The sequence below is a fragment of the Equus caballus genome, chromosome 1 (genome assembly GCF_041296265.1).
Source record: "Equus caballus isolate H_3958 breed thoroughbred chromosome 1, TB-T2T, whole genome shotgun sequence".
Taxonomy (NCBI): domain Eukaryota; kingdom Metazoa; phylum Chordata; class Mammalia; order Perissodactyla; family Equidae; genus Equus; species Equus caballus.
In genome coordinates this window covers 18,819,271-18,845,319 of record NC_091684.1, presented here as the reverse complement: position 1 = coordinate 18,845,319, position 26,049 = coordinate 18,819,271, and the positions used below count along the sequence as shown (strand labels likewise).

Below are 26,049 nucleotides of genomic sequence, written 5' to 3'. Positions count from 1 at the left end.
GGTCTGCTAAATAAAGGAACCAGTAATACCTGTACCCTTCCTAGGGTGGAAAAGGGAAAAACAGAGAAATAACTTTTGTTGAATGCTTACCAAGATCAAGCACTGTGCTATATGCTTTTTATATGTGAAATCTTACTTGATATTTTAAAAAATCCTGTGAGGTCAGCATTATCCACCCCATTTTGCAGATGAGGAAACAGACTCAGAGAACTTAAGTAACCAGCCAAGGCTACTCAATGAATATATGTAGCAGAGCTGATTGAAGACCGGCTACACTAGTGAAAATAACGATTAAAATACATATTTTCACTTATAAAGGTGATATAAGAAGTTAAAATTCATTAGCCACTTCCTCTGTTCCCCTAAAAAATTTTAATATCAATGGAAATATGCCTAAAGCCCTTTGGTGACCAGATACCACTGAGTAAGTGTAAGAATGGCCATTCATGGTAGTCTGCTTATTTTTAAGATTTGTTGGGTGGCTGTGCCACCCTGTTGATGACAACTCTATTATGGACGAATGAGCAAATCTTCCTGGAGACCCTTGGCGTGTGCAAGCATGTTGGAGAAGCCAGGCTTTTGTTTCCTCATCTGCCACAAAGAAATCCTTTCTGTCTTCCCCAGGAGGACATTGGGAAGATACTGATGGGTGGGAAACAGAAGAATTATTTCAATGGTAGTCACTGCAGGGGGTTAAGGCTGAGCTGGCACTGTCCTCAATAAGAGTCATTGTGACTATGGTCCAAAATCTGCAGGAATTTTTTTTATTTGTTTGCTTTCATTTTTCTTTGCCAGACAGCTAGAATGCCAAGGGCAGTTCCGTGCCAAGCCACAGGAAGAATGAAAGCCCAGGACTTCCCCTGGGACACCAGCTTCCATTTCAACTTGGGGCAAGAGTGAAATCTGCCACAAGGTAGAAGTTTGGGAACTTCCTGTTGATTTACATTTCAAACAGAGCTTGTACTTAATCTTCACCCTGGCTCTCAGAGCTCAGAGTGAGCAGGGGTGAGTTCAGGAGACTCAGGGACAGGGCCCTCTGCTGAGAACTGAACGAGGGACCGCCTGGCTTCCAGTAAGTACTGCTTGGTGTGATTGGTTTGGGTTCTCAAGGCTGTGGGAATCTGGAAGCTTAATTGAACAAAATTGCTATTATGGGCTATATCTTCACACTTGGGCTATACAGTCAGAGAAAAATAGAACCTCTTGGTATCACATTCATCGAATCCCAAATGACATTACAATGAACAGGTTAGGCAATGATAGTGGGTAGATTCTCCTGAAAGAGATCAAAGAGCTAAATCTGAAAGGCTTTTTTGTTTGGGGGCAATGACAAGAGATGCAAGTGGAACTATGAAAAGATCTCATTCTTTTTTCTTAGATAGGAGGAAGAGCAAAGTGGTTCAGACACCAACTTTCAAGTTAGAATTCTGCCTCTGCTTCTTTTTAACTGTGTGATCAAAGGCAGATTGCTTAATCTCTGTAGTAATGGTTTCCTCATCTCTAAAAAAGATGTATCATTGTAAAAATAGTGTAAGCTTTATAGTATTGTTATGTTATATATATGAAATTGAATGAGATTTCATTTATATAATATATGTTACTACAATTTTACTTATGTGATATAAGCAAAATTTATGTAATAGATTTCATATATATGTGTATAATGAATTTCATATATATGTATACACATACTGGATTTCTTAGGTTAAAAAATAAAATTACACTGAGTAAATTTTAAAGATCTATTGGCTTTATTCAATGATTCATGAATCAGGCAGCATCTCATCTAATAGATAGAAAGGAGTTCTGAGGAGCCGTACAAAATGAAAGACTTATTGGCAGAAGGCAGCGAGACAAGGAAGTTGAACTAGGAAAAAGCGAATTCTTTGCGACAAGGTCTCCTCCTTTAGGGGCAGAGGTCTGTCAGGCAGATGGCTTCACCAGTACTGACTAGGTGATTCCTGAGTGACTGAGTTAAGATTCTATTTCTAGGAGAGACAAAACTGTAATAGTTAAGTATTGTCTCAGTTTGGTGATGGAGGCTTTAACATAAGTGACTCCATTTTGGGGCTGTTGTCTTGTTTTTAACACAAACACATAATGTGAAATTCATATAGATAATATTAAATATATGTACATTATATGTATACAATCCTGTGTGTGTACATATATATGAAATCCATTATGTACATATATATGAAATCTATTGTACATATTTTGCTTAGAAGTGCCTGGAATGTATTAAGTACCCAATAAATGCTAGTCATTATTAAACAATCAGAATCATAGAATATCTGACCTGGAAATGATCTAACAAGTACCATTTATTGAGCACCTATTAGATATTGAATGCTCCTTGCCAGCTTCTCTCAGGTGATGCTGACGGCAGTCCTCTGAGGCTGGTAGTATGATCGCTTCCATTTTACAGATGAAGACACGGAGGGGTGGAGAGGTGTTGCAATGTACCCGAGGTCACATCTCTTATAAGTGATGGAGAGGACGTTTAAATCCAGATCCCAGAGTTAACACGCTGCCGCCTCCTGTGTCATCGCATTTTATGGTGGGTCGGGAGGTGAGGAAGGAGCATCCCTACGTGTGACTTCGGAGCCTTTCGCAGGCCCTGGGAGGCCAGAGCTGTCCTCCGAAGCTCCCTTTGCCGTCCACTGTGTGCAGGGAGCACGAGTGTTGTCGGGAGTGCCCACGAGCATCAGTGTAGAGCGGTGTGGGATTCTGCCAGGGAACCTTACCCACGTCCCATGGCTCTTCCTCCCTCAGATGCAGTTTTTCATTTGTAAAATGAGCGATCTCACGGGACAGTTCTGAGACACCAAAGCAATCATGTATACAACACATTTTATAAACTGTAAAGGCTTTACAAATAATTATTTTATCAAGAAGAAAAATGATTTTTGGCTTTTTAACAAAGAGCTTGCAGTAAACACACTGCTTTAAAATGTCACCCTCAGTTAATCTCTCCAGCACAGTCGTCTGATCCGATCCAGGAACGCCATCGCTCACTCCATCACTCACGAGGCTCAACGCCCCGTGGGAGGGGTGGCCAAGTGCCACAGGCATGGATGGAGGGAAGGGTGGTGAGCTGAGAACCACCGGTCCCTAGTTCTGCCTCAGGCATTGAAATCCCTGAAATTGGAAAGAACTTCATGGATTTGATGCACAATCTCAGGGGTGAAGTTTTTTTCTAATGTCCGTGGTTTGGGGGAAGTGAGAAAAGTTTTAGGTAGGTTGTATTCCTCTTCCTTGTGCAGAATTGCTCTCTCAGGGAACAGTGGCCTTCAGTCTCGATGGCCTGGCACCTCTCCTGGGGTTACAGCTCATTGCGCAGAGTTAGCTGTGCTCCTTGCACCAGGCGAGGGTGGGGGGCACCAGTTCCTCAACGTCTGCCTCCAGACACCCCAGAAAGGTCTTATCTGTGATTTCCTTCGGTACTTGTTATTTGTTCAGATAATCACTATTGTTCCTACCCAGGGGATACCTCAATAGAGAAAACTTTTCTCTGGTCAAGGAAGGTCTGAGTTCAGGGTCCAGGAAAGCCCCACTGGTCTTTAAATAGCTCCCACAAGCCTCTGACAAATCACCGAAAGAGTGCACTTTGAGAACTTGTGGTCTTAACCTTAAGACTTTCATCTTCATTTAAAATATATATATAGATAGATAGATAGATAGTCATACATATATAGATATGGTTAAAGAATTGCTGTGAGTCATGTATACCTTAGGAGGAATGAATGAATTTATGGTGAAGAAAGAGAGGAGTCAGGAGGGGAAGAATGACTGTGCAGTTTGGATGGCTGAGGGCCCTTTGCCTCCTCCCCTTTCACTGCAACTTCCCTGGCACTGCCCTGTTCAGTGCTTCCTCCTATTTTGAGAGTCTGAATTCAGGTAAATATTGGCCACCAGCACATTCTTGTTTCAAAGATCACACCTGCTTGCAGCCCTCCACCCTGTGGGATTCCCCTTGTTGCAGGGTCAAGTGTGGGTCATGGGATCGCCAGCAGGCAGAGCTGTCCTGGAAAGGACTCACCTCTCAGAGTCAGTTTCACCATTCAGCCTCAGCCCCCCAAGTCGGGCAGCCTTGGGAACGGGCCACTCAGTGGCTGAGGAAGTTTAAGAACAGGAGTATTCCCTGATCCTTGCTCTTAGGAACTTCCTTCTGGAGAGAGCAAGTTCCTGGCATGGAGAAGAGCTTGTCTTGGACTTTCTCTTGGCCAGAAATGCTTCCTCAGTTGTATGTGATCCATAGCACCCTGCCTTCTGCCTGTTCTTGTCTCTCCTCCTTGGTGTTGCCTCCCCCAAGGCTCTCTTGTCAGAGCCACTGACAGAGCAGGAGCAGAGAAAGTCCAGGGAAGACGGCTCCTTCAGTCATCCTGATAACACCTCCGCAGAACTACCACTAGGTGAGCACAGGTTGTTTGGACATGTCCTCATTACCATGGCTACCGTCATCCTGGGAGGAAGAATGGAAAGGGGAAGGCTGATAACCCACCTCAGCAACACTCACAAGCACCATCCTAGATACTCAATGATCGAGTGGCTAGTCCGTGAAGCATACTGTTGTATGAGGACTAACTAACGCTTAACCCTTCTTTTTGACAGGTGAGAACAGACTGGCATAATGGAAGCCAAAGCTCCGAAGAGTCCAGGTACCCAAGGGCCATACTCTCAGAAGGAAAAGACTTTTTGTTGGAAATGACAAACGATTCCCATCAAACTAACCAGGATACAGAAGATGGTTTTAGTAGGGATAACGGGTGGCATTCTGGGACAATGACTCTTGGTTTGGAGAATGTAGCAGAGGCTGTTGGATTTATTAATTATTTGTAAGAGCTCTCCTATCTAGAAACTTGACGTTTTCTGATTTTCATGGGTCAAATGTTCCATTTTTCGCTTGGAGATGGTACTGACAACAAACTGTATTCAGAAAACACTGGAGAATATTTCCTCAGTTTTATATGAACTTCTCAGGTGGAGAAACTGCCTGAATTGTTATCAGGGCTTGTTATGGGAGTAGCTCAAGGTGTAAATGTTCTTGTTCTTGTTTACACGGTTCACTGCACGTGAGTGGTTAGAACGGCTGAGTTTAGGATGAAGTAACTTAGAAACCAAATTATCCAATTCAATTCAAAAATAAATATTTTCAAACATTTATTCAAAACACCTGTTTTTAGTAAGTCACTGTGCTTCATGTTGCAGTGCATGTACAGATTAATAGGAGTCGTTGCTCTCAATGACTTTCAACTTTGTCGAGAAGTTAAGACAAACACATACAATCAGGCTATGACAGGAATCATGAAATAAGTGCAAAATGCTGTGGAAGTCTAAAGAAGAAAAAGCATGCAAGTAGTTAGGGGGATCCAGAGAGGTTTTATGGAGAAGGCTTTTCAGCTGGACCCTAAAGGATGTGTCGGTTTTAAAAGAGAGCATATCTCAGCAGAAAGCGATGGCATGAACCCAAGCAGTGAAGTGGGCGAGGGCAGGATGTGTTAGAGGAGAACATGGATATAAAATAGGACGGGGGAGAATGGAAGACGAGGCTGCAGAAATGTGGCTTTATATTGTGCCAGACCTTGACCCCATATGACTAGCAACCCTTGAAGCATTTTGAGCATGGAGCATTTTGAAATAGCTTTATTGTGGTATAATTGACATACAGTAAACAGCACATATTTAAAGTGTACAGTTTGACAAGTTTCGATATGTGTATACGCCTGGGAAACTGTCACCACAATCAAGGTGGTGAACATATGCATTACTCCCAAAAGCTTTCCTGTGCCTATTCATAATCCTTCTCTCCAGCACCCAATCCCGCTCCCTATTGTTCTGCTTTCTGTCGCTCTAAATTCTTTGTATTTACTAGAATCTTACATAAATGGAATCCTACAGTATACACTCTTCTGATTGGCTTCTGTCACTCAGCGTAATTCTTTTGAGGTTCATCTATGTTGTTGCATGCATCAAGAGTTTCTTCCTTTTTATTCCTGACTAGTATTCCGTTGTGTGGACGTATCACAATTTGTTAATCCGTTCACCCGTTGGTGAACATCTGGGTTGCTTCCAGTCTTTGGCTATTACCAATAAAGCTGCTATGAGCATAAGTGACAATTTGGTGACATTTAGTACATTCACAGTGTTGTGCAACCATCACTTCTATCTGGTTCCAAAACATCACCATCAACTTTTCCTGTGCTCTTTGGCCATTTACATATCTTCTTTGGAAAAATGTCTATTCCAGCCCTTTGCCCATTTTTCAATTGGGTTGTTTATCTTTTTTGTTATTGCATTATAAGAGTTCTTTATATATTCTGGATACCAGAATCTTATCAGATATATGGATTTACAAATATTTTCTCTCATCCTATAGGTTGTCTTTTCGCTTTCTTGATAATGTCTTTTGATGCTCAAAAGTTTTTACTTTAGTAAAGTCCAATTTACCTATTTTTCCTTTTGGTGCTCATGCTTTTTTTTTTTTGCTTTTTTTTTTTTTTTTTTAAAGCACAGATTTTTTTTTTTTTTTTTAAAGATTTTATTTTTTCCTTTTTCTCCCCAAAGCCCCCCGGTACATAGTTGTGTATTCTTCGTTGTGGGTTCCTCTAGTTGTGGCATGTGGGATGCTGCCTCAGCGTGGTCTGACGAGCAGTGCCATGTCCGCGCCCAGGATTCGAACCGACGAAACACTGGGCCGCCTGCAGCAGAGCGCGCGAACTTAACCACTCGGCCACGGGGCCAGCCCCTTGGTGCTCATGCTTTTGATGTCATATCTGAGAATCCATTGTTAAGCCCAAGATCATAAAAATTTACCCCTGTAATGCCAAAAACGGAGAGTTTTATGGTTTTAGCTCTTACATTAAGGTCAATGATTCATTTTGACTTAATTTTTGTTTATTGTGTGACATAGTGATCCAACTTCATTCTCTTGCGTGTGGATATCCATTTGTTCCAGCATGATTTGTTGAAAGAACTATTCTTTCCCCATGGAATGCCTTGGTGTCCTTGTCAAAAATCAGTTAGGGGGCCGGCCTGATGGCACAGTGGTCAAGTTTGCTCCCTCTGCTTCAGTGGCCTGGGGTTCATGGGTTCAGATCCCGGGCGCAGACCTACACACCACTCACAAGCCATGCTGTGCACTGTCGCACATACAAAATAGAGGAAGATTGGTGCAGATGTTAGCTCAGGGCTACTCTTCCTCAAGCAAAAAGAGGAAGATTGGCTACAGAGATTAGCTCAGGGCCAGTCTTCCTCACACACACACACACAAAAATTTAGCCATTGATGTACCAGTTTATTTCTGGACTCTCAATTCCATGCCATTTGTCTATGAATCTATCCTTATACTAGTACCACACTCTTTTGATTACTGCAGCTTTTGTAGTAAGTTTTGAAATTGGGAAGTATGAGTATACTTTGTTCTTCTTTTTCAAGATTGTTTAGGCTATCCAAGGCTCCTTGCAATTCTATATGATTTGAGGATAGGCTTTCCATTTCTGCAAAAACTGTCATTGAGATTTTGAGAGAGATTGCCTTGAATCTATAGATGTGGATCCAAGTTCATTTGTTTCTCATACGGATATCCTATTGTTTCAGTGTCATTTATTGAGATGGCTCTCCTTTCTACGTTGCATTGCCTTTGCATCTTTGTCAAAAATCAGTTGCCATGTATGCATGGGTTTATTTCCAGACAATCTATTTTGTTCCATTGATATATTTGTCTATCTTTATGCCATGTTGTTTTGATTATTATAGCTTTATAATAGTTCTTGAAATCAGGTATTGTTAGTGCTCTAACTTCGTTCTTTCTTCAGATTTGTTTTGGCTATTCTAGCTACTTAGCATTTTCATATGAATTTTAGAATCAGCTTGTCAATTTCTACACAAGAAAAAAGCCTGCTGGGATTTTGATTGAGATTGCATTGAATCTCTAGACCAACTTGAGATAATTGACATTTTAACGAGAGTGAGTCTTCTGATCAATGAACAAGGTATATCTCTCCATTTATTTAGGTCAATCCCTAAATAATTCATCTCTATCATTAATATTTTGAAATTTTGGGGGTACATCATTCACGTCTTTTGACGGACTTATAATTTTGATGATATTGTAAACAATATTGTTTTTAAATTTCACTTTTCAGTTGTTTGTTTTGCTGGTGTTTAGAAATACAACTGATGGGTTTTTGTATGTTGATCTTGCATCCTGCAACTTTCCTAAACTTACTTATTAGTTCTATTGGCTTTTTGTATATTCTGTCAGATTTTATACACAATCATATCATCAGTGAATAAAGTTTTGTTTCTTCCTTTCCGCTCTGAATGCTTTTTATTTCTTTTTTTAATAGCCTGATTGCACTGGCTAAACCCCCAGTAAATATTGAATATAAGAGGGGAGAGGAGACATTCTTGTCTGCTTCCTGATCTTAGGGAAAAAGCATTCAGTCTCTCACCATTAAGTATGATGTTAGTTATAGGCTTCTCAAAGATATCCCTGATCAGGTTGAAGAAGTTTCCTTCTATTCCTAGTGTGCTGTGAGTTTTTATCAGGATGTGTAATGACGATATCATAGAATGAGTTAGGAAATATTCCTTCTTCAATTTTCTGTAAGATTTTGTGTAGAATTGGTATTATTTCTTCCTTAAAAGTTTATATATTCTGGATACCAGATTCTTATCAGCTATATGATTTGCAAATATTTTCTCCCATTCTGTAGGTTGTCTTTTCGCTTTCTTGATAATGTCCTTTGGTGCAAAAAAGTTTTTAATTTTGGTGAAGTCCAATTTACCTATTTTTTCTTTTGGTGCTCATGCTTTTGCTGTCATATTTGCCAGTATAATTGGTTACTTGGGCCCAAAGTTCCCCTTGCATAAAGATTTTTAACTACAATTCCAATTTCTTTAATAGATGCAGAAGGTTAGTCAGGTTATCTATTTCTTCTTGAGCGACCTTTATTAGTTGGTATATTTCAAAGAATTTTTCAATTTCATCTAAGTTTTCAAATTTATTGGAATAAATTTATTCATAATATTTCTTTAGTATCCTTTTATCTATCAGTGGAATCTATAGTTATGTCCCCTCTTTCCTCCTGATATTGGTAATTTATGTCTTCTCACTTCTCATTTTTCCTGGTCTGTCTGGCTAAATAAAATACAGGTTTATTAATTTTATTGATCTCTTCAAGAGATCAACTTTTGATTGCATTGATTTTCTCTATTGTTTTTCTGTTTTCTATTTTGTTGATTTCCACTTACATCTTTATTATTTTCTTTCCTCTGTTTGCTTTGGATTCAGTTTGTTCTTCTTTTTTTAGTTTCTTAAAATGGAAGCTGAAGTAATTTATTTGAGAGTTTTTTTCTTTCCTAGTCGTTTAGTGTAATGAAATTCCCCCTAAGTACTGCTTTAATGGCATCACACAAATTCTGATATATTATGATTTCACTTCATCCAGTTCAAAAAACTTTCTGAATTATCTTTGAGTTGCTTTCTTGACCCAAGAGTTATTTATTTCAGAATTTTTTTCAGAGATCTTTCTCTTATTGATTTTCAATTTGATTACATTATGTTCTGAAAACATGCTTTGTATGACTTGGATCCTTTCAAATTTATTGAGACTTATTTTACGGACTAGAGTCTGACCTGTCTTTGTAAATGTTGCATGTGTTCCACATATATCAATCAGGTCAAGTTGGTTGATAGTGTTTTCACATGTACTATATTTCTGTGATTTTCTGCCTACTTTTTCTATCAATTATTGAGGGGTACTGAAATCTCTGACTATAATTGTGGATTTGCCTATTTCTCTGTACAGTTCTATCAGTTTTTGCTTTGTATATGTTGAAGATCTGTTACTGGGTACATAAATGTGTAGGATTGTTATGTTCTCTTGATTAATTGACCCCTTTACCATTATAAAAAGACTTGCTTTATCCCTGGTAAAATTTTTTGCTTTGAAATCTGCGCTAATGTTAATATAGCCACTCCAGCTTTCTTTTGACTGCTGTTAGCATAGTGTATCTTTTTTCTGATCATTTACTTGTAACTTATTTGTGTCTTTATATTTAAAGTGTGTTTCTCATAGGCAGCATATGGTTGGGTCTTGTTTTTTTCATCCAATTTGACAGTCTCTGTCTTTTAATTGAATTGTTTAGACCATTTACATTTAATGTGATTATTGATGTAGTCAGGTTTGAGTCTGTCATAGTGTTATTTGTTTTCTATTTTTCTCATTTGTTCTTTGTTCCCCTTTTTCCTCTTCTTCTTCCTTCTTTTGAATTGAGTATCTTTTATGATTCCATTTTATCAAGAGATAAAATGACTTATTAATTATAACTCTTTGTTTTGTCACTTTAAAGTAGTTGCATCAGGGTTTGTAGTATACATCTTTAAAATATCAGAGTCTATCTTATTACAAGTAATTTTACACCAATTCACGTATAAGAATTTTATAAACGTGCATGTCCATTTCTCCCTCTTGCCCTTCATGCTATTGTTGGAATGCATTTTACTTATATGTATGTTATAATCTGCACAATACGTTGTTACTATGTTTTTGAACAGTCAATTAATTTTTTTAGTGTTTTAAATAATAAAAAAAGTTATATATTTAATTCTGCAGTTACCACTTCAGTATTCTTCATTCGTTCATATAAATTCAGATTTCCATCTGGTATCCTTTTTTTTTCCACCTGAAGGACTTCCTTTAATATTTCTTGTAGTACAGGCTTCCTGATGATGAATTCCTTCAGCTTTTGTATATCTGAAAATGTTTTGATTCAGAAATTCTCTTCATTTTTGAAAGATATTTTTGCTGCACGTAGAATTCTAGAATGACAGTATTTTTCTTTCAGTACTTTAAACATGTTCTTCCAGTGTTTTTTTGTTTGCATTGTTTCTGGTGAGAAATAGAATGTCCTCCTTATGTTTTTTCCTAAATATGTATTATATCTTTTCTCCCTCTGGCTGCTTTTAAGGTATTTTTCCTTATCACTGGTTTTGAGCAATTTGCTTATGATCTGTGTTGGCATAGTTTTCTTCATGTAGCTTTCATCGGGGGTTCGTGAACTGCTTGGATCTCTGGGTTTATAGTTTTCTTTAAATTTGTACAATTTTCAGCATTCTTTCTTCAAGTATTTTTTCTCTCTCTGTTCCTCCCTTCAGGGACTCCAGTTGCTTATATATTAGGCCACTTGAAATTGTCCCACAGTGCACTGGTGCTCTTTTAATGTTTTTGGATTCTTTTTTCACTCTGCTTTTATTTTGGTAGTCCCTATTGCTACACCTTCAAGTGCACTAATCTATTGTTAATCCCATCCAGTGTGTTTTTTTCCAAGACATCGTAGTTTTCATCTCTAGAAGTTCACTTTGGATCTTTTTCATATCTTCTGTATCTCTACATAACTTCTTGAATGTATAAAATACAGTTATAATAACTGTTTTAATGACCTTCTCTGCTAATTCTAACATCTGTGTCAGTTCTAGACGTGTTTTGATGGATTGATTATTCTCCTCATTATGGGTCCTGTTTTCCTGCCTCTTTTCATGCCTGATAATCTTTGATTGGTTGCCAGACGTTGCAAATTTTACCTTGTTGGGTGCCGAATATTTTTGTATTCCTATAAATCATGAGCTTTGTTCTGGGATGCAGTTAAGTTTCTTGGAAACAACTTGATCCTTTTAAGACTTGCTGTTATGATTTGTTAGGTGGGTTTGGAGCTGTCCTCAGCCCAGAGCTAATTATTTCTCACTACTGAGGAAAGGCCTTCCTGAGTACTCTACCTGTTGTCTTGATTAATTAACTGCTTTACCATTATAAAAAGACCTGCCCAATGCCCCATAAATTATAAGTTTGACCAGTCTGGTTGGAGGAAACAGGCACTTTTTCTGGCCCTATGTAAGCAGTGGGCACTATTCCCTCTAATCTTTCCTAATGGTTCTTTCTCTGGCTTTGGGTAGTTCCCTCACACACGTATACTTATGAGTACTCTTGAATACTTGAGGGGAGCCCTGTGCATGTCTCTGGGATTCTCTCTCTGTGCAGCTCTTTTCTTTCTGGCACTCTGTCCTATGAACCCTAGCATCCTGATCTTCCTGAACCCTCAGCTCTGTCTCCTCAACTCCGGAATCCACTGGGTTCCACTTCAGTTCCCCTTTCCTGTGCTGTGGCCTAGAAATGCTCTTCAAGAAATTGTAGGGCTCACCCTGTTTGTTTCCTGTCTCTAAGGATCAATGACTTTTGCTGCTTATGTCCAGTATCTTTAAAACCACTATTTTATCTATTTTTGTCTGGTAAATCCAGTCCCTGTTATTCCATTTTTTCCTGAAATGCTAGATTGGTCAGATTTGGCATTTACTCCCGGGGCTATGTCAAAGGTGGATTTGAAGATGTCGAGACTGGAATTAGGGAGTCAAACTAGATAGCTACTGCACCAGTACAGTGAAAAATGTATGAAGGTCTTGAAGGCAGTGGTGATAGGAACAGAGAGATAGGGAGGGATCCAGGAAGTATTTGGGAAGTAAAATGAACATGACTAAATGATTGACTGGACATGAGGACAATGGAAGGATGAAAGTTAAGATGACTCTAAGTATTCTAGGTGGGGAGGTTGGATAGATGTTGGTGTCACCAAGTGATATAGGGGAGGAGGGGATGAGAGAAAGTTTATAGGAAATCCAGGTGGAGATGTTTAGGGGCAAAAATTATATACAGTAGGATGAAAATACTGAAAATTTGTCCTGTCAGTTTCCCACAGTCTGGATTTTGCTGATCACATTCCCAGCATGGTGTTTAACATGTTTCTCTGCTTTCTGTATTTCCTACAAATTGGATCTAGAGGTTAGATGAGATTCTTTCAATGCTTTTTTTTGGCCAGACTAACCCATGGGTGGTATTGTCCATTGCTTTTAAAATAAAATCCAAACTCTACCATGGCCTCCAGCCTCCTCCTGGAACACACCAAACCCTTTCCTGTCACTGGGCCTTTGTCTCTGCTGCTTCCTCTGCCTCCCCAGGTCTTCACACGCTTGGCTCATTCTCATCCTCACGAAGGTTTCCCCTGACTCCTCTACCTAAAGTGGCCTCTCTGGCTGCTTTCTCTCCTCACCTGGGACATGTCCTCCAATGTACATATCACAGTCTGCAGTTATCTTGCCTGTTTGTCTATTTAATTTCTTGCTTAGCATCCACCTTCCACGCGATTGGAAGATCCCCGAGGGCAGGGAGTACAAGCAGAAGTCAGGTGGCACGAAAAGACCTCATCATTAAGTTTCCCTAGAAGCTCATTTCTAAGCCTAGAATCCTGCTATAGAGAACAACTTTGGTGCCCTTATTAACAATGAGTGTCATCATAGCCAGAGTTTATTTTCTGTATCAGTACCTCTGAGTTTGCTTTAACCTGGCAATGAGAAAGACACTTAATATTTCTGGGACTCATATCGCTTAACTGTTAAATTGGTGGGATATTGAATGCTTCATAAGCCCAGATTAATGTGGCCAAAGTGTCCACTGGGTTATTTTCCTCAGTACAAGGTCTGGGGAAAACAGTACCATTGGCGTGGTCAACAAAGACAATCAGAGCTTTTGTGCCCTAGAACTGGTAGTCAGTGTGAATACTGGGGACACCCTGGGAGTCCCAAAATTGGGCTACATCTTCACAGACATTTACTTTATTTAAGATCCTGCCAATTCTATACGTCATCAGAGACTTCTAAGACAGAATTTTCATAAAATGTCTGCATCTGCTGAACTCTCTAAATTTAATGTCACCAGATAGCACCTACATTATAGGCAGACTGAAGACCAGTTTATTCTGCACATGATAAAGGCTAGAGTTTCCTCTGTCTTAATAATAGCTGCTCTTCAGTGAGCCCTACTGTGTGCCAGGTCCAGAACTAGGAAGTTTCCATGCATTAACTCCTTCAGTCCTCACCACAAATCTATGAGGTCGGTGCTGTTGTCTCCACTTCACAGATGAGGATACGGAAGCCCAGTTAGTGATTCAAGGTGCTCTATAATATTTGTTCCGTAAATAAATCCGTCATTTTGTCCAAGGCCAACCAACTGTTTAAATAAAGGAGCTGAAACTTGTTGCTATATTGTTTCCTTCTATTTTTCTTTTCCTTTTCCTTTCTTTTTTGTAGGGTGCAGGCAGAGTTGCTGCAGAGGGAGCAGAGTGGGGGAAGGTAAAGACGGCTACCTAAGAACGCCTGGATACAGGCATCATGGCCCATCAGCTGTCTTACCTAATCCTGATTCTGTTTTCACCTAATAAAAAAGTGCTAATTCTTTAGTAAAGGCTGCCTCTTCTAAAACCAAGAGCAAACTAGAACTGTAGCCTGGATGGAAAAACAAAACCAAGCTCCTCTCCCTTTTAAAAACATTTTTTATTTTAATAATATTAATTGTATTTTTCTAAATAATGAAAAGACATTTTAATTTTGCAGACATTTTGGAAAAAATAGAAAAAAATCAAAACTGCCTATAATTTCAACACTTACAAAGAAACAGTTAACATTTTAGAGGCCTCTCTAACCACTTTTTTGCCACCTCATTTTCAGTGGCAGGTGGTTTTGCTTTGGTCTGCTATGCCAAAGAGCAAGGATTCTCTAGTTCCTGTGGCTGGTGCCTCAGCAGGAATGGAGACAAACCTTTGCTCACATCTAGAAAGCCAACGACGTTCTCCAGAAATAGAGAGCCAGCAAGTGTGAGCAGGATTAAGGAGCCTCTCAAAGTCATCTGAAGACAGGTCCCAGCCACGGATGAATAAGAATCACACATTTGGTCCTTTGGGTCCTTTTTCTCCTGGCCTATTGTAGATGTTCTTTTCCATAACGGAATCATTTGAAGACTTTTCCAGAGATAAGCAATGTTTTCCAATTGAATCAGCTCTTTCAGAAGTTTACTGGAACAAACTTGAGTCCTGTTCACTTTCTTTTATTAGGCAAACAATTAGCATTTTATGAAAATGAAGTCTGCAAACAAGATTACTTTATTAAATCACCACCTCCTCAACTTTTCTTCTCTGCAGTAAGTATTCACTATGATTTAACAGGCCTCCCACCAGCCCCATGAGTATGTTTTAAATCCTTTCTCTTCATCTGCGATTGAACCGAGATGTAAAATGTTTTCACTTTTCAGGCCTCTTGGAAAAAGCGGTTTTTCATTCTGTCAAAGAGTGGGGAAAAGGGTTTTCGGCTTTCCTATTACAAAGACCGTCATTGCCGAGGGTCCATTGAAATCGATCGGTGTGTATCCAATGGAGAAAACATTTGTAACAACAAATACTAACAACTTGCATGCAAATTGAAATTTAAACCATTGACTGAAAAAGCAAAATCTTCACACTTGCTATAATATTTGTTGCTGAAAAGAAGCTCAAAAGGGAAACATTTTGAGTAAAAGATAGCTATGTACTTATTTCGTATTGTTTATTACACTCAATAAATTATTAATCAATAAGCATTCAGTTATGAAAGACTTTGAGTCACTTAATTTATGGATGAGAGAGCAGATGAAATCATCATTTCATAAAGCCATGATGGATTTTTAAAAAGTATTTAAATTGACTTTTTTCATTTTATCTTTAAGAAATTTTGTACCAAAAAAATGAGAAAACATGATAATATATAGAACCAAGAATCCAACTGAAATAGGAATTTTTGGATTAAGTTTCAGGCCGAACAAAGTATTTCAATCTGAACAAAGTTCAGATCTAAACTTATTTTCTAAAATTATTACAATTTTCAAAACATTGATCAAGCAGATCTAAAGATTTATTCAATTTGAATCCTAACATAAAACATTAGTCAGTTTTCTTCTTAATTTTGTATTTGCACCAGTGTAATATGTTATGCCTATTCTAACAGAAATTCCATTGTAGAAGTTGGCATAAGTTATAGCCATGAAAAAATGCAATCTGTGCAGAAGATGTTTAAATGCCACCCTGAGGAGGTGATGTCCATCAGAACCCCTGACAGGGACTACTTCCTCGTTGGCCATGACAGGTAAGTTGTAGGATAACACAGAGGGTCTCTTGTGTAAAAACAAAACAAATAAACAACATTTCAAACCCGTAAACAATAAACATGATTTGAATAGAAACCCATGGCCACAACCTTCAAAACCATCTTGGCAGCTTTCATTGTATGTTAAAATACCTTGAAAAGTCACAGTGTTCATTTCCTAGGGGTGCCATAACAAAGTGCTTTAAACCGGATGGCTTAGAACAACAGAAATGTATTGTTTCATTATTCTGGAGGCTGGGAGTCCGAAATCAGAGTGTTTCAGGACCACACTCCCTGTGAAAGCACGAAGGAAGATCTATTCCAGGCCACTGTCCTAACTTCTGGTAGTTTCTTGGCAGCATAACTCCAGTCTTCCTATGGCTTTCCCTCTGTGTGCGCATCTTTGTTGAAATTTCCCATTCTTATAAGGATACTAGTATTGGATTAGGAATCCACCCTACTCCGGTTATGATCTTATCTTAACTAATTACGTCTGCAACAACCTGACCCAATTTCCAAATAGGGTCACATTCTGAGGTACTGGGAATTACGACTTCAACGTAAGAATTTTAGAGGGACACAATTCAACCCTTAACAGTCACCGTCACCCCAGATACATTCCACGTAAAAGAACGCAGTACACAAACATCTGTGCAAGCTACATTTATTAGGGAGAAGCTATGCTCATCCCTGAAGGAGTCTTCAGATTTTAAGAGGGTTTCTTGGCGCCAGCTAAGGGGCCTAATGGATTCTTCATAGATGATTATCTGCTTGACAGAGAGGCTAAGTTTTGGGGAGGAAGCTGTGCAGAGGAGGCAGTGAATGCTAGCCAAAGAAGAACCATTTTTATGTATCTATTTTATGCACACGTGCCACCTACTAGAAGGGAAGAGGGACAGAGGTCAAGGGAAATTTACGTGAAAGAGACATGTAAATTTCACTCCACTTTCCAGGACCACTTCACTGGTTGACGCCTCATTATAATTTACTTGGGCTACAGCCATGGCCTCCTAAATAGCCCTTCCCTGACGCAAAGCCTTTTTTGCACAGCTGCAATATGAATCTTTTCAAATCTCAAATTTGAACATACGACTCTCTTGCTCAAAAGCCATCACCGACTAGTCATTATTTATAGTCCCAAATTTTTCATCATGACATTCAAAGCCTATCATTTTCGGCTCAAATTATGAAGAAACTTGATCTGTTGCAGATCGACCCCAAGGCAAAAAGCTTTCTTTGAAATTGTCATGAGAGTCAGCAGAAAAGAAGATGTGATTTCTATAAATCCATTCAAATGCGCTCTCCATAAACACATGCAGTCCCAGAAGGGAGGCACAGGTGGATGACTACACAGAAATGGCACCAACGGGTTAAGGGGCTCCTTAAGAACACAAAAGAAATCAGTGTCAAAGCCCAAAGCTCCAAACCCTGTGATTACTACTGTTATTTCCACCTCTCTTCCCATTTCTCTGAGCTTTCCTCACAGAGGTGGCATGAGGGTTAAAGCTAGTGTGCGAGTGTGGAGCTGGTGAGGAGCCTGTGGGTCATTTAACCTACTTAGGCAAAAAGTCCTTATTTCCCTGGTACCTCTTCCACTGCCTGTTCCAACCTTAATAAAGGAATCCTTCCCTGGTTCAAAGGAGTGCAGGTGCTGTTGTTGCCACATGCCGGCTGAAAGTTTATTCCTATCAACAGGGAGAAGATTAAAGACTGGGTCTCCTTCATCTCATCATTTTGCTGGGATATGAAAGCAGCCCGTCGGAATCCAGAGGTGACTGTCTATCACTAACAAAATAACAGGGCGCCTGAACACAGCCCGCTTTCACAAGGAAACTCTGAGAGCTTTTTTTTCTGCCTTAGCAACTGGCATTAATACAAGGAATAAATAAGGGAGAAAGTGTATGTCTTTGTTATTTTTCTGATTAACAGTAGGAAAAAAATACTTTTGTGTTTTGTAAGAGAGCTAAAATACAGACATTTCAGATTTTCATTATTGGGGTAGGAGGAGGGAAAGTTAACTGGCATATTTTTAATAGTAGCTGAAACTATAGTATTTTCCATCATTGTTATTCAAGGTACATAACAGCTACCTTTTGAATGACTAAGTCTAGGGTTGTTTCTATAAAAATGCTTTTCATTTATGTGGCATTTTTGATATAATGTCTCTTTAATGTAAGGACTATTAGCTTTAAGTTTTTCATTTACTTCAATTTACACAAGTTCTTTCTTAGGGAGGACCTCTATAAATGAAACTTTGGTCTCTAGATAGCATTTTGACATGTTTTCTAGGTTGTTCTATGCTTAAAATGAAAGCAGAGGTCAAGGAGGAGGGAAAGCAAGGCTACAAGTCTACAAGTAGACTCAAATGAATAGAGCAAAGGGGTGGGTGCGCAGGACAGAGGGTTGAAAAGACAGGTTGAGGTAAGTCAGGGCATCCCTGAAGGCCAGGCTGAGAGTCCTCAAGCATCTGGGAGCAGGAGAGAGATCAGATGAGCTGGTGTCTTGGTGAGAGAAAGCTGGCCGACAATATAAATGTTAATGGTGGAAGACGAGTCAGGGAGCCCAGTGACAAGGCTGTTGCTTCATTCCAGACAAGAGATCAATCGTACCCTGATTCCAATATTTCTTTTTCATAAGCAGGAGAAACTCTCATTGGGTGATAAAAGGCCTTCTTCAGACCCCAGCCCTCTCCTTGGTCCTTCCAGCACATTGGAGATTGTCAGCTCCACCAGGCCAAGAAACAGTCTTCCAGACATGGTAATCAGGTTCTCCTCATCCCCTCTCAGGGTGCCATGCCTGGGAGTCAGCTGATGCTTCAAAGGTCTTACCAATGTATTTGACACCTTCCTCAAAGTGTAACCCAACACAAGAATGATTCTTAGCCCTAGTGTTTATCCTATATTTAGTCTGTTTCCCTTACCATAGACGAGACTTTCTGCTTGTCCTGCCTATCTCTAAATGTGTTCATTCATTTCAGATGCTGCTCAACATGCATCTGGTTATATTGCGTAGAGATCTCCTCAGCTAAACAAAAGCCTGGGTGGCAACCTTTTCCTTCCTTTCACACACAGGGTACAGATTACCTCTGTAAAAAGATTCCCCAAACACCACTTGATTTCCCGTCGTACCATCTGTACTCCTCAGGCAAAGGCAGAGTTCTTATTAACTTCCTTCATTTACCCAGATCAGTCTTGCTTGTGTGTGTGTGTAACTTCATCTTCATTTCTAATGAAATTCGTTTGAGGAAAAATAAATACGATACATCTGCCCCTTGAAAGTGATTTGTAACTGTACTCTCAGCTCTCTTGGATTTTCAATTTTCCCAATTTTGGTTATTTTTCTTCTGCCATGGATACTATTTTGTCCCTTAGAGATGTAACCATTGACTTTCTCTTCTCCCTGGATACCAAGCACATCTTAATGTGGCATAGCCCCCTATTTTATCTAGATGGAAGCTCTCCACCTATTTTAAAAGCTTTCCGTAGCATATGGAATTCACCAGGCCAACGCCTCATTTGGTGTTTGTAGGAAGGGTGATAGGAAACAGGATTGAGAAGGACAACACTTTTCAGCAAATGCCTCTTGCTTTTCACTCACCATACCCCTTCTCCCTAAAGATAACATCATCGGTCATCTTGCCTTTTAATACTATGTATTCCAATCCAGTGATTCTTCAATTAGCTTTAGTTAAGAGCACCATCTGCCTTGTTGGAATTTGTTGTTGTTGTTGTCAAAATTAAGTGGAAACTCTTCTTCATCCCCAGTGCAGCATGATCTGGCTCCACGAGCTTGGAGCTAGAAAAATGGACACAACTTAAATACATCTACTTTTTAAAATAACTTTCTTTCGAGGACTTCCTAGAGAACATTCATGGTCTTTTCAAAACCGTCTGCTCTAAGGCATTGTTTTGGGAAGAATTAAATTGTACTTATAACAATTTTCCTGCCATGCAAAGCAGCTACTTTAGTAGAGTATCTGGTATCTATTGAGGACGGGAGACAGTAATTGGTTGAATCTATAGCACCTTGAAGCCTATAATTCATACTATCACAAGATCAACACTACAAAATCGCATTGCTATGGAAACAATAGAAGTACACAAGCAGAGCACATAAAAGGAATATTGAGCAGAAAGAGGAAAGGTGCGATGCCTTGACTCTGGGATAATTACCTTCTCAGATGGCACTGGGTGAAAACTGGAAAAAGATAGGGGTGGGGGACTCTGTGATGGAGCTTAGTGACTTGGAACAGAACCCACCAGAGAGAACCACTAGTTCTGAGTTACAGGTCCCAGTGGTAGAGAAAAGTCTAAAAGACAGGTTTATATCTTTACATCATCCATGGTGACCCAGACTCCAAAGTTAAGTTCAAGTTGTGTGGGCTTCTGGATGTAACCTTGGAAGATCCTCTGATCTTCTCAACCCAACTAATCTATAGTGGCTTTTCCAGAAAGCATTTGGTTTAATTCTGTCTTCCAAAGAAAAAGAAAACCATTAATTCTGTCTTCCTCTCTTTTTTCAGCATTTAACGAGAGAAAAAATTTCTCCAGGACGTGGACAAGCTCATCTACCACATGATTTCTTGCCAGAGACCAATCAAGATACAGAAGAAGAGAGTCATTATATTAGCCCTCGAAGTATTCTTTTAGAGGTAACCCTTTCCATCCATTAATCTTTCATTCCTTCTACGACTATTTACTGAACCCCTGCCATGCACTATTCCTGAGGCACTAGGTTGGGTTCAGTGGAACACAGAGGTGACTCAGACAGAGGTGATGTGCCCCAGTGCTGACTTGTGAATAGGAGCCAACTATAATACAAGACAGAAAGGGCTCCATGCCGAGGAGAGATGTTCATAAAATGGCCGGAGTACACAACGCGTGGGGGGCGGTGGAGCTGACTTCCAGACAGAAGTCCAGAGAAGGTTGCTTGGAGGAGATGACATTTGACCTTATTTGATTGGTAAAATTTGCACTTGGAGGATTGACTTGGGGAGTCTTTCTGCATTCTGGGCAGAAAGAATCATCTGAGCAAAGGTCCTTGGATGATAAATTGTGTGGTGTGTATCAACTAGTCTGTTGATCCACTGGAAGCCACGGCTGAGTGCCTTCTGTATGCTAGGTGCTGTACTTACTAGGCATGGTGGCTGCAGTGAAGGACCTGACATCCTTCCAGCCCTCAGAGCTTACAGTCCCATCAGTTACTACATGATAATGCTACAAAGTGGCATGGTCAAAGAGCTGCGGAAGCAATAGGAAAAGGACAGATTTTCTCTCTCCACCAGAGTCAGGGAAGGCTTCAGAGACAAAATGGCATTTAATATGTATATGGTGACTAGTTCAGTTGGGCTATGACCTAGGGTGAGTGAATGGCATAGTGGGAAATAAGACAGAAAAAAGAGCCAGACCACGATGGGTCTTGAATGCCAAGTTGACTTCATTCTGTAGTCAGCACAGGGGCAGTCATGCTTTCTGAGTTGGGAAGTGGCAAAACTTGAGTTATATTCCAATGGTATTAACCCAGCAGCTATATTTGAGGAGACGATAGAGGGAAGAGAATGGAAATGGGAGGTAGGAAGACCAAATTGGGGGTTTTCTACAAGGTGGTGACATGCGTTCACACAAAAGAAGCATTCTGGGTTCAAATAAGTTTCAGAGACATCAAGATAAAGTAAGTTAAACAAGCTTCTTAACTGCAGAATTCTCAGCGCCTTTGGTATGCAGCGGTACATTATAAGTAGCCAAGTGGGATACAACATACAGCATTCCCCAAGCTCATTTGACCACAGGAGGTTTTTTCACCGAAAATATTTTCATGCTTGTGTTCTCTGGGACACAACGATGGCAACTAGTCTTTTATGACAGTCCAACCAACCAGTCAAGTTATACTGAGCATTAGTTATATGCCTGGCATTTGCTAGGTACTTTATGGGATGCAAAGGCTAGTAAGGCAGACAAAACTAAGCTAAAAGACCATTTAAAAAGACCCCCCAAAAAATTAAGTACAAAACTATGCTGTAGAAGTTCAGAGAAGGGAAATATTGGCAGTGGCTGAGGTGGTCAGAGAGGACTGTGGGGTCTCAATGAGGCCTAAGACAACTTCATTAGGCAGAAAAGAAAAGGGGCATTCCAGGTGAAGGGAGATCCGTGAAGATGGGTACCGGAAGATCATTGTTTGTGGGAGGAGTGATGGTAAGACTGGCTTGACTGAAATCCAGCGTTCTGATTGTGGGTTGATGATTAATTTGTCAGCTAGGCAATAGAAAACCCTTAGGGTGTTTGAGCAACCATTGCCCCAAATGACTGTCTTAGTTCTAAGAGGCTAGTTAAGAGACTCCTGAGGGCAGTATTTTCCAGAACCTTTACAGCCTTCTGAAGCAACTTGGGCTGCCTGTGAGCATAGTAGCCTGAGGCCAGCTCTGCATTGTGTCCGTCTTTGACCCAACCAGGTGACATGATTCTACAGTAGTGCTGGTTGGGAAAAAGAGTTCATGCCATTAGGGGCCTAGTGATGAAACAGAGAGGAAAATAGCAATTTAGTTCAATAAAACAGTTCCATCAGGAACATGAGGGCCCTGGGAGAAGAAAATGGACTTTGAGTCTGCAGAAGCTTTACTGGTTCAGTCTCACGTAGATAAGATTGGTTGATATTCCCAGAACAAGCACCACTGCTCATCCAACGGTTCATCCAACTTACTATTTCAGGGCCTAGAGCCATTATGTAAGGGGTGAAAGGGTACCTGGCTTATTAGTAGACTTGCATCCTTACATCTTTTCCTCTTGTATATAGTTGGATAATATTATTGCTTCCAATGATTCTGGCGAATGCATTGAACCTGGTAGTCCAGACCAGGTCTCCAAGAGAACTGAGCATCATTACATGTCAATGAAATCCTGGTAAGTATCCTGCCGTATTTTTAAAATTGATTTTAGCTAATGTACCATTAATGTAATTATAGAACATTTACTGTTAATATGTTAGCACACAGCATTACCATAGCCCAAGTTCAGCACATTATTCAGTAATCTCGAAACAAGAAAAAGTGAGAATGGTTCTCTATCCATAGACAACCATTTAGTGACATCCTCAGGGTGTTTTCTGCCTCCTGAGAAGTTATTTTCTATTTTGCATTTACGTCTCTCACACTCTCACTTCTGCCCCCCAAACCCTCCCAATATAGAGGGTTATCTTGACTCCGTTTCCATTTTTAGAAGGAAAGTTTGTTGGATTTGATTCTAACTGTGGCTGTGATTCTGATGGTTGGATGAATTTCCAGACCTTGTTAGTTTTCACACGGCTGTTAGCTCCTTAACTCTGATTCGTATATTGCAGAAAGTTGTAAATAAACACACTAAAAAAGGGTGTGTGTTAACTTGTTATGCTCCAGTTTTTTCAAACAGACATCCCAAGAGTCTGCTGATAGCAACAAGGAATCCCAGACCCTTCCAGACACCCAGAATGTGGGGCTTCACCTAGAAGAACAAGGCTCAGGACATGACTCTTGTCTTTCACCTGCCAACGCAGAAGCACAGACCACGAATGACAAAAAGGGGTCGGCCTCACTAACTGTTGTGCAATTGTCTATTTTAATCAAGTAAAGTTCTAATTTCTAAAAGTTTATGGGCCCTTAGAGCAAGACAGATTTCCTTTTTAAATCAGAATTCAAATTTTAAAGCACTTCCTCAAAATCTCCAAGTCAGCCAAGAATCTGACCAGCTTCTGCTTCTCACTGAAGGATAGTGTGTAGCAGACCTGGAAGGAAAGTGGTCCCCTGGGCTGTGGGTGGCATTTTCAGATGTTTTCAAAAGTTCTCCTTTGACTAGTCTTTCAGTTTGGAGAACTTGGGATCACACTGATCTGAGTAGCATGTCACCCAGCTTTTACTGTTAAAATTATGGACATGTAAGCACTTGAGGTTTGGTTATAGACTAAGAGGGGGACATTTAAGTTTCAAGTGATGCCAAGAGCATTTGATGAGATTTTTGTCAATTTTAACTCTTTTTGGTGTCCTCTATGAAATTTCCAATGGAGAAATGTACAAACTGATGTGAGATGGGCAGTTATATAATCAATTTAGTTCATTTTTCACTCCTTCCCATTGTCTACCATCTACACCACATCCCAAGAAGGGTGGGGGAGGGGTGTTAATGAGTACTTTTCAGTAACTTAAACTCATATTCTTCTCCAAATGTTTTGGACAATCTTTCACTGGAAAATGCCATCTCAGATGTAGGAGGCCAAAGTCTACTCAGAAAGTACAGTTCACAGCCGGAGAGAGTTGCCTGATATAACTCTTACAAATGTCTTATCTCATAGTAACATCCCTGATGAAAGCCACGTGGAGACGGTGAATGTGTTCCTTTCTCCTCCTGACATCAGACATTATCTTGCTCTCACAGAGGCCGCGGGACGGGTATGGTAAGTCGGAGGTTTGAAAGTTATTGATTATAAATCAGGCTGGAAGATATAAAGAGAACAATTGTGTCTTGAAACACCATATGTGGCAATACTGCCTGGAACTCTTGAACTGTCGTAATGCTGTTGTCACCAAAGTTCTTTGATCAAGGCAGAAGTAAGGGAATTATTTTGTAGGAGACAACTAGGAGGTGGGTGGGTATAGGAGGACCCAAAAGTCCAGAAAGCAGCAAATTTCCCATTGCTTGAAGGTGAGGAAAAGTGGGCAAGAATACGTATGATCCAAGGAAATCATTCCCAGTCAATGTACAATGAGTATTGGATGAATGAATGAAGTTAGTGAAGTCCACAAGAATCAAAGATCTAAAAGAAAAAGGCGTACCGGGGTCTAAGACTTCCAGACACCAGCTAAAAACCTGCTGGTCAGGGACTCAGACACAAAAGACTGTGTGGCAGAGAATTTTCTCAAAACGATCACTGTTTCTTAAATTTTACATTCTTTTAAAGGCTTCGTAATTCATTTTCGTAGAAGATTACATTTTAACAAGGGAAGAAAGCCCTTTAAAGTAAATGTTACACACCAATTGTCTTATAAGTTCCATAAGAGGACACCTTCCATTTTTCCAAATTTCCCACAGTCTAAGTCTCAATAAATACTTGACTGAAACTGTAGATGTCTCTGCGCCCGAGCTTGCTCATTCATTAATTCATTTATTTTTTCATTAGATATTCATTGTGTAATTATTATGTGCTCACTTTCAATAAATACTTATTGAGCACCTTCTGTTTACTTGGAGTAATGGGATTATAAAAAAAATTTTTTTAAAGCATGGTGCCATAACTCCAGGATCTTATAGACTGGTGAAAAGACAGCACCATAAATAAGTAAATATAAAATGCATTTTGATTTGAATATGTAAGAAATGAGGTGCTCACGCAGTGAAATAGAAGCTCAGGGGAAGGGGAGATAAATTACAGGAAGTGGAATGTACTTGAGAGGTGGTATGACTCGAGCTGGGCTTTGGAGGAAGGGTCAAGTTAAGATTGTCCAAAACATTTTGAGATAGTGATAGAGGAAAGAATACTCTGAACAGGAAAAGGGCTGTGTCTACTTCAGATGTGGTGCACCATAGCTAAAGAAACTGGCGACAGCAACAACAATGGGAGAGACTAGAGTGAGGACCCTATCTGGTCCCCATCTGTGTCCTGCCCTCCCAGCGAGCACGGTCGGGCTCACCCTTGTGTCGAATGCTGTATTCCCATTGCAGCGTGGCTCAGTGGGAAGGCCCCCCGCGCCTGGGATGCTTATTTTTTCACGGAGATCACCTTTTGGCGGTGAATGACCTGAAGCCCCAGAGCCTGGAGGAGGTCTCCTTGTTTCTCAGCCGGTCCAACCAGAAGGAGGTGAGTCCTGCTGACTGGCCCTGGTCAAGGAAGTCAGTGCCAGAAGGAACAAAATCGAGGTCTTAGATGAAGTCTGAACAGTACTCTGAAGACAAATGAGACTCTTCATTCCTCAGCCACCAAGTGTAAATGACACTTTATACAATACGTGTAAATAACAGGATGTTATTTTAGGATCTTTCAAAATTCTTTCATATAAAGTAGTATTTGGAGAGAGCACTGGG

The 26,049-nt window shown here is 40.0% G+C and overlaps 1 protein-coding gene across 4 annotated transcripts in view; it reads left to right on the top strand.

Moving 5' to 3' along the window:
• The first annotated feature begins 836 nt into the window (after positions 1 to 836).
• The window catches only part of PLEKHS1 (pleckstrin homology domain containing S1), a 32,402-nt gene continuing 7,189 nt past the window's right edge, over positions 837 to 26,049 (top strand). Inside the window, exons 1-12 of one of the 4 annotated variants that reach the window (XM_014733436.3) lie at positions 837 to 1,072; positions 4,615 to 4,661; positions 14,944 to 15,029; positions 15,141 to 15,247; positions 15,869 to 16,006; positions 17,702 to 17,777; positions 18,647 to 18,763; positions 20,529 to 20,657; positions 22,796 to 22,902; positions 23,394 to 23,600; positions 24,323 to 24,424; positions 25,690 to 25,825. In XM_014733436.3, the coding sequence (XP_014588922.1) occupies positions 4,634 to 4,661; positions 14,944 to 15,029; positions 15,141 to 15,247; positions 15,869 to 16,006; positions 17,702 to 17,777; positions 18,647 to 18,763; positions 20,529 to 20,657; positions 22,796 to 22,902; positions 23,394 to 23,600; positions 24,323 to 24,424; positions 25,690 to 25,825 (1,233 nt within the window). In that variant the 5' untranslated portion in view covers positions 837 to 1,072; positions 4,615 to 4,633. Of the gene's footprint in view, positions 1,073 to 4,614; positions 4,662 to 14,943; positions 15,030 to 15,140; positions 15,248 to 15,868; positions 16,007 to 17,701; positions 17,778 to 18,643; positions 18,764 to 20,528; positions 20,658 to 22,795; positions 22,903 to 23,393; positions 23,601 to 24,322; positions 24,425 to 25,689; positions 25,826 to 26,049 lie in introns of all 4 variants that reach the window. The other 3 variants (XM_023639031.2, XM_001498104.7, XM_023639016.2) reach the window with 3 other exon arrangements.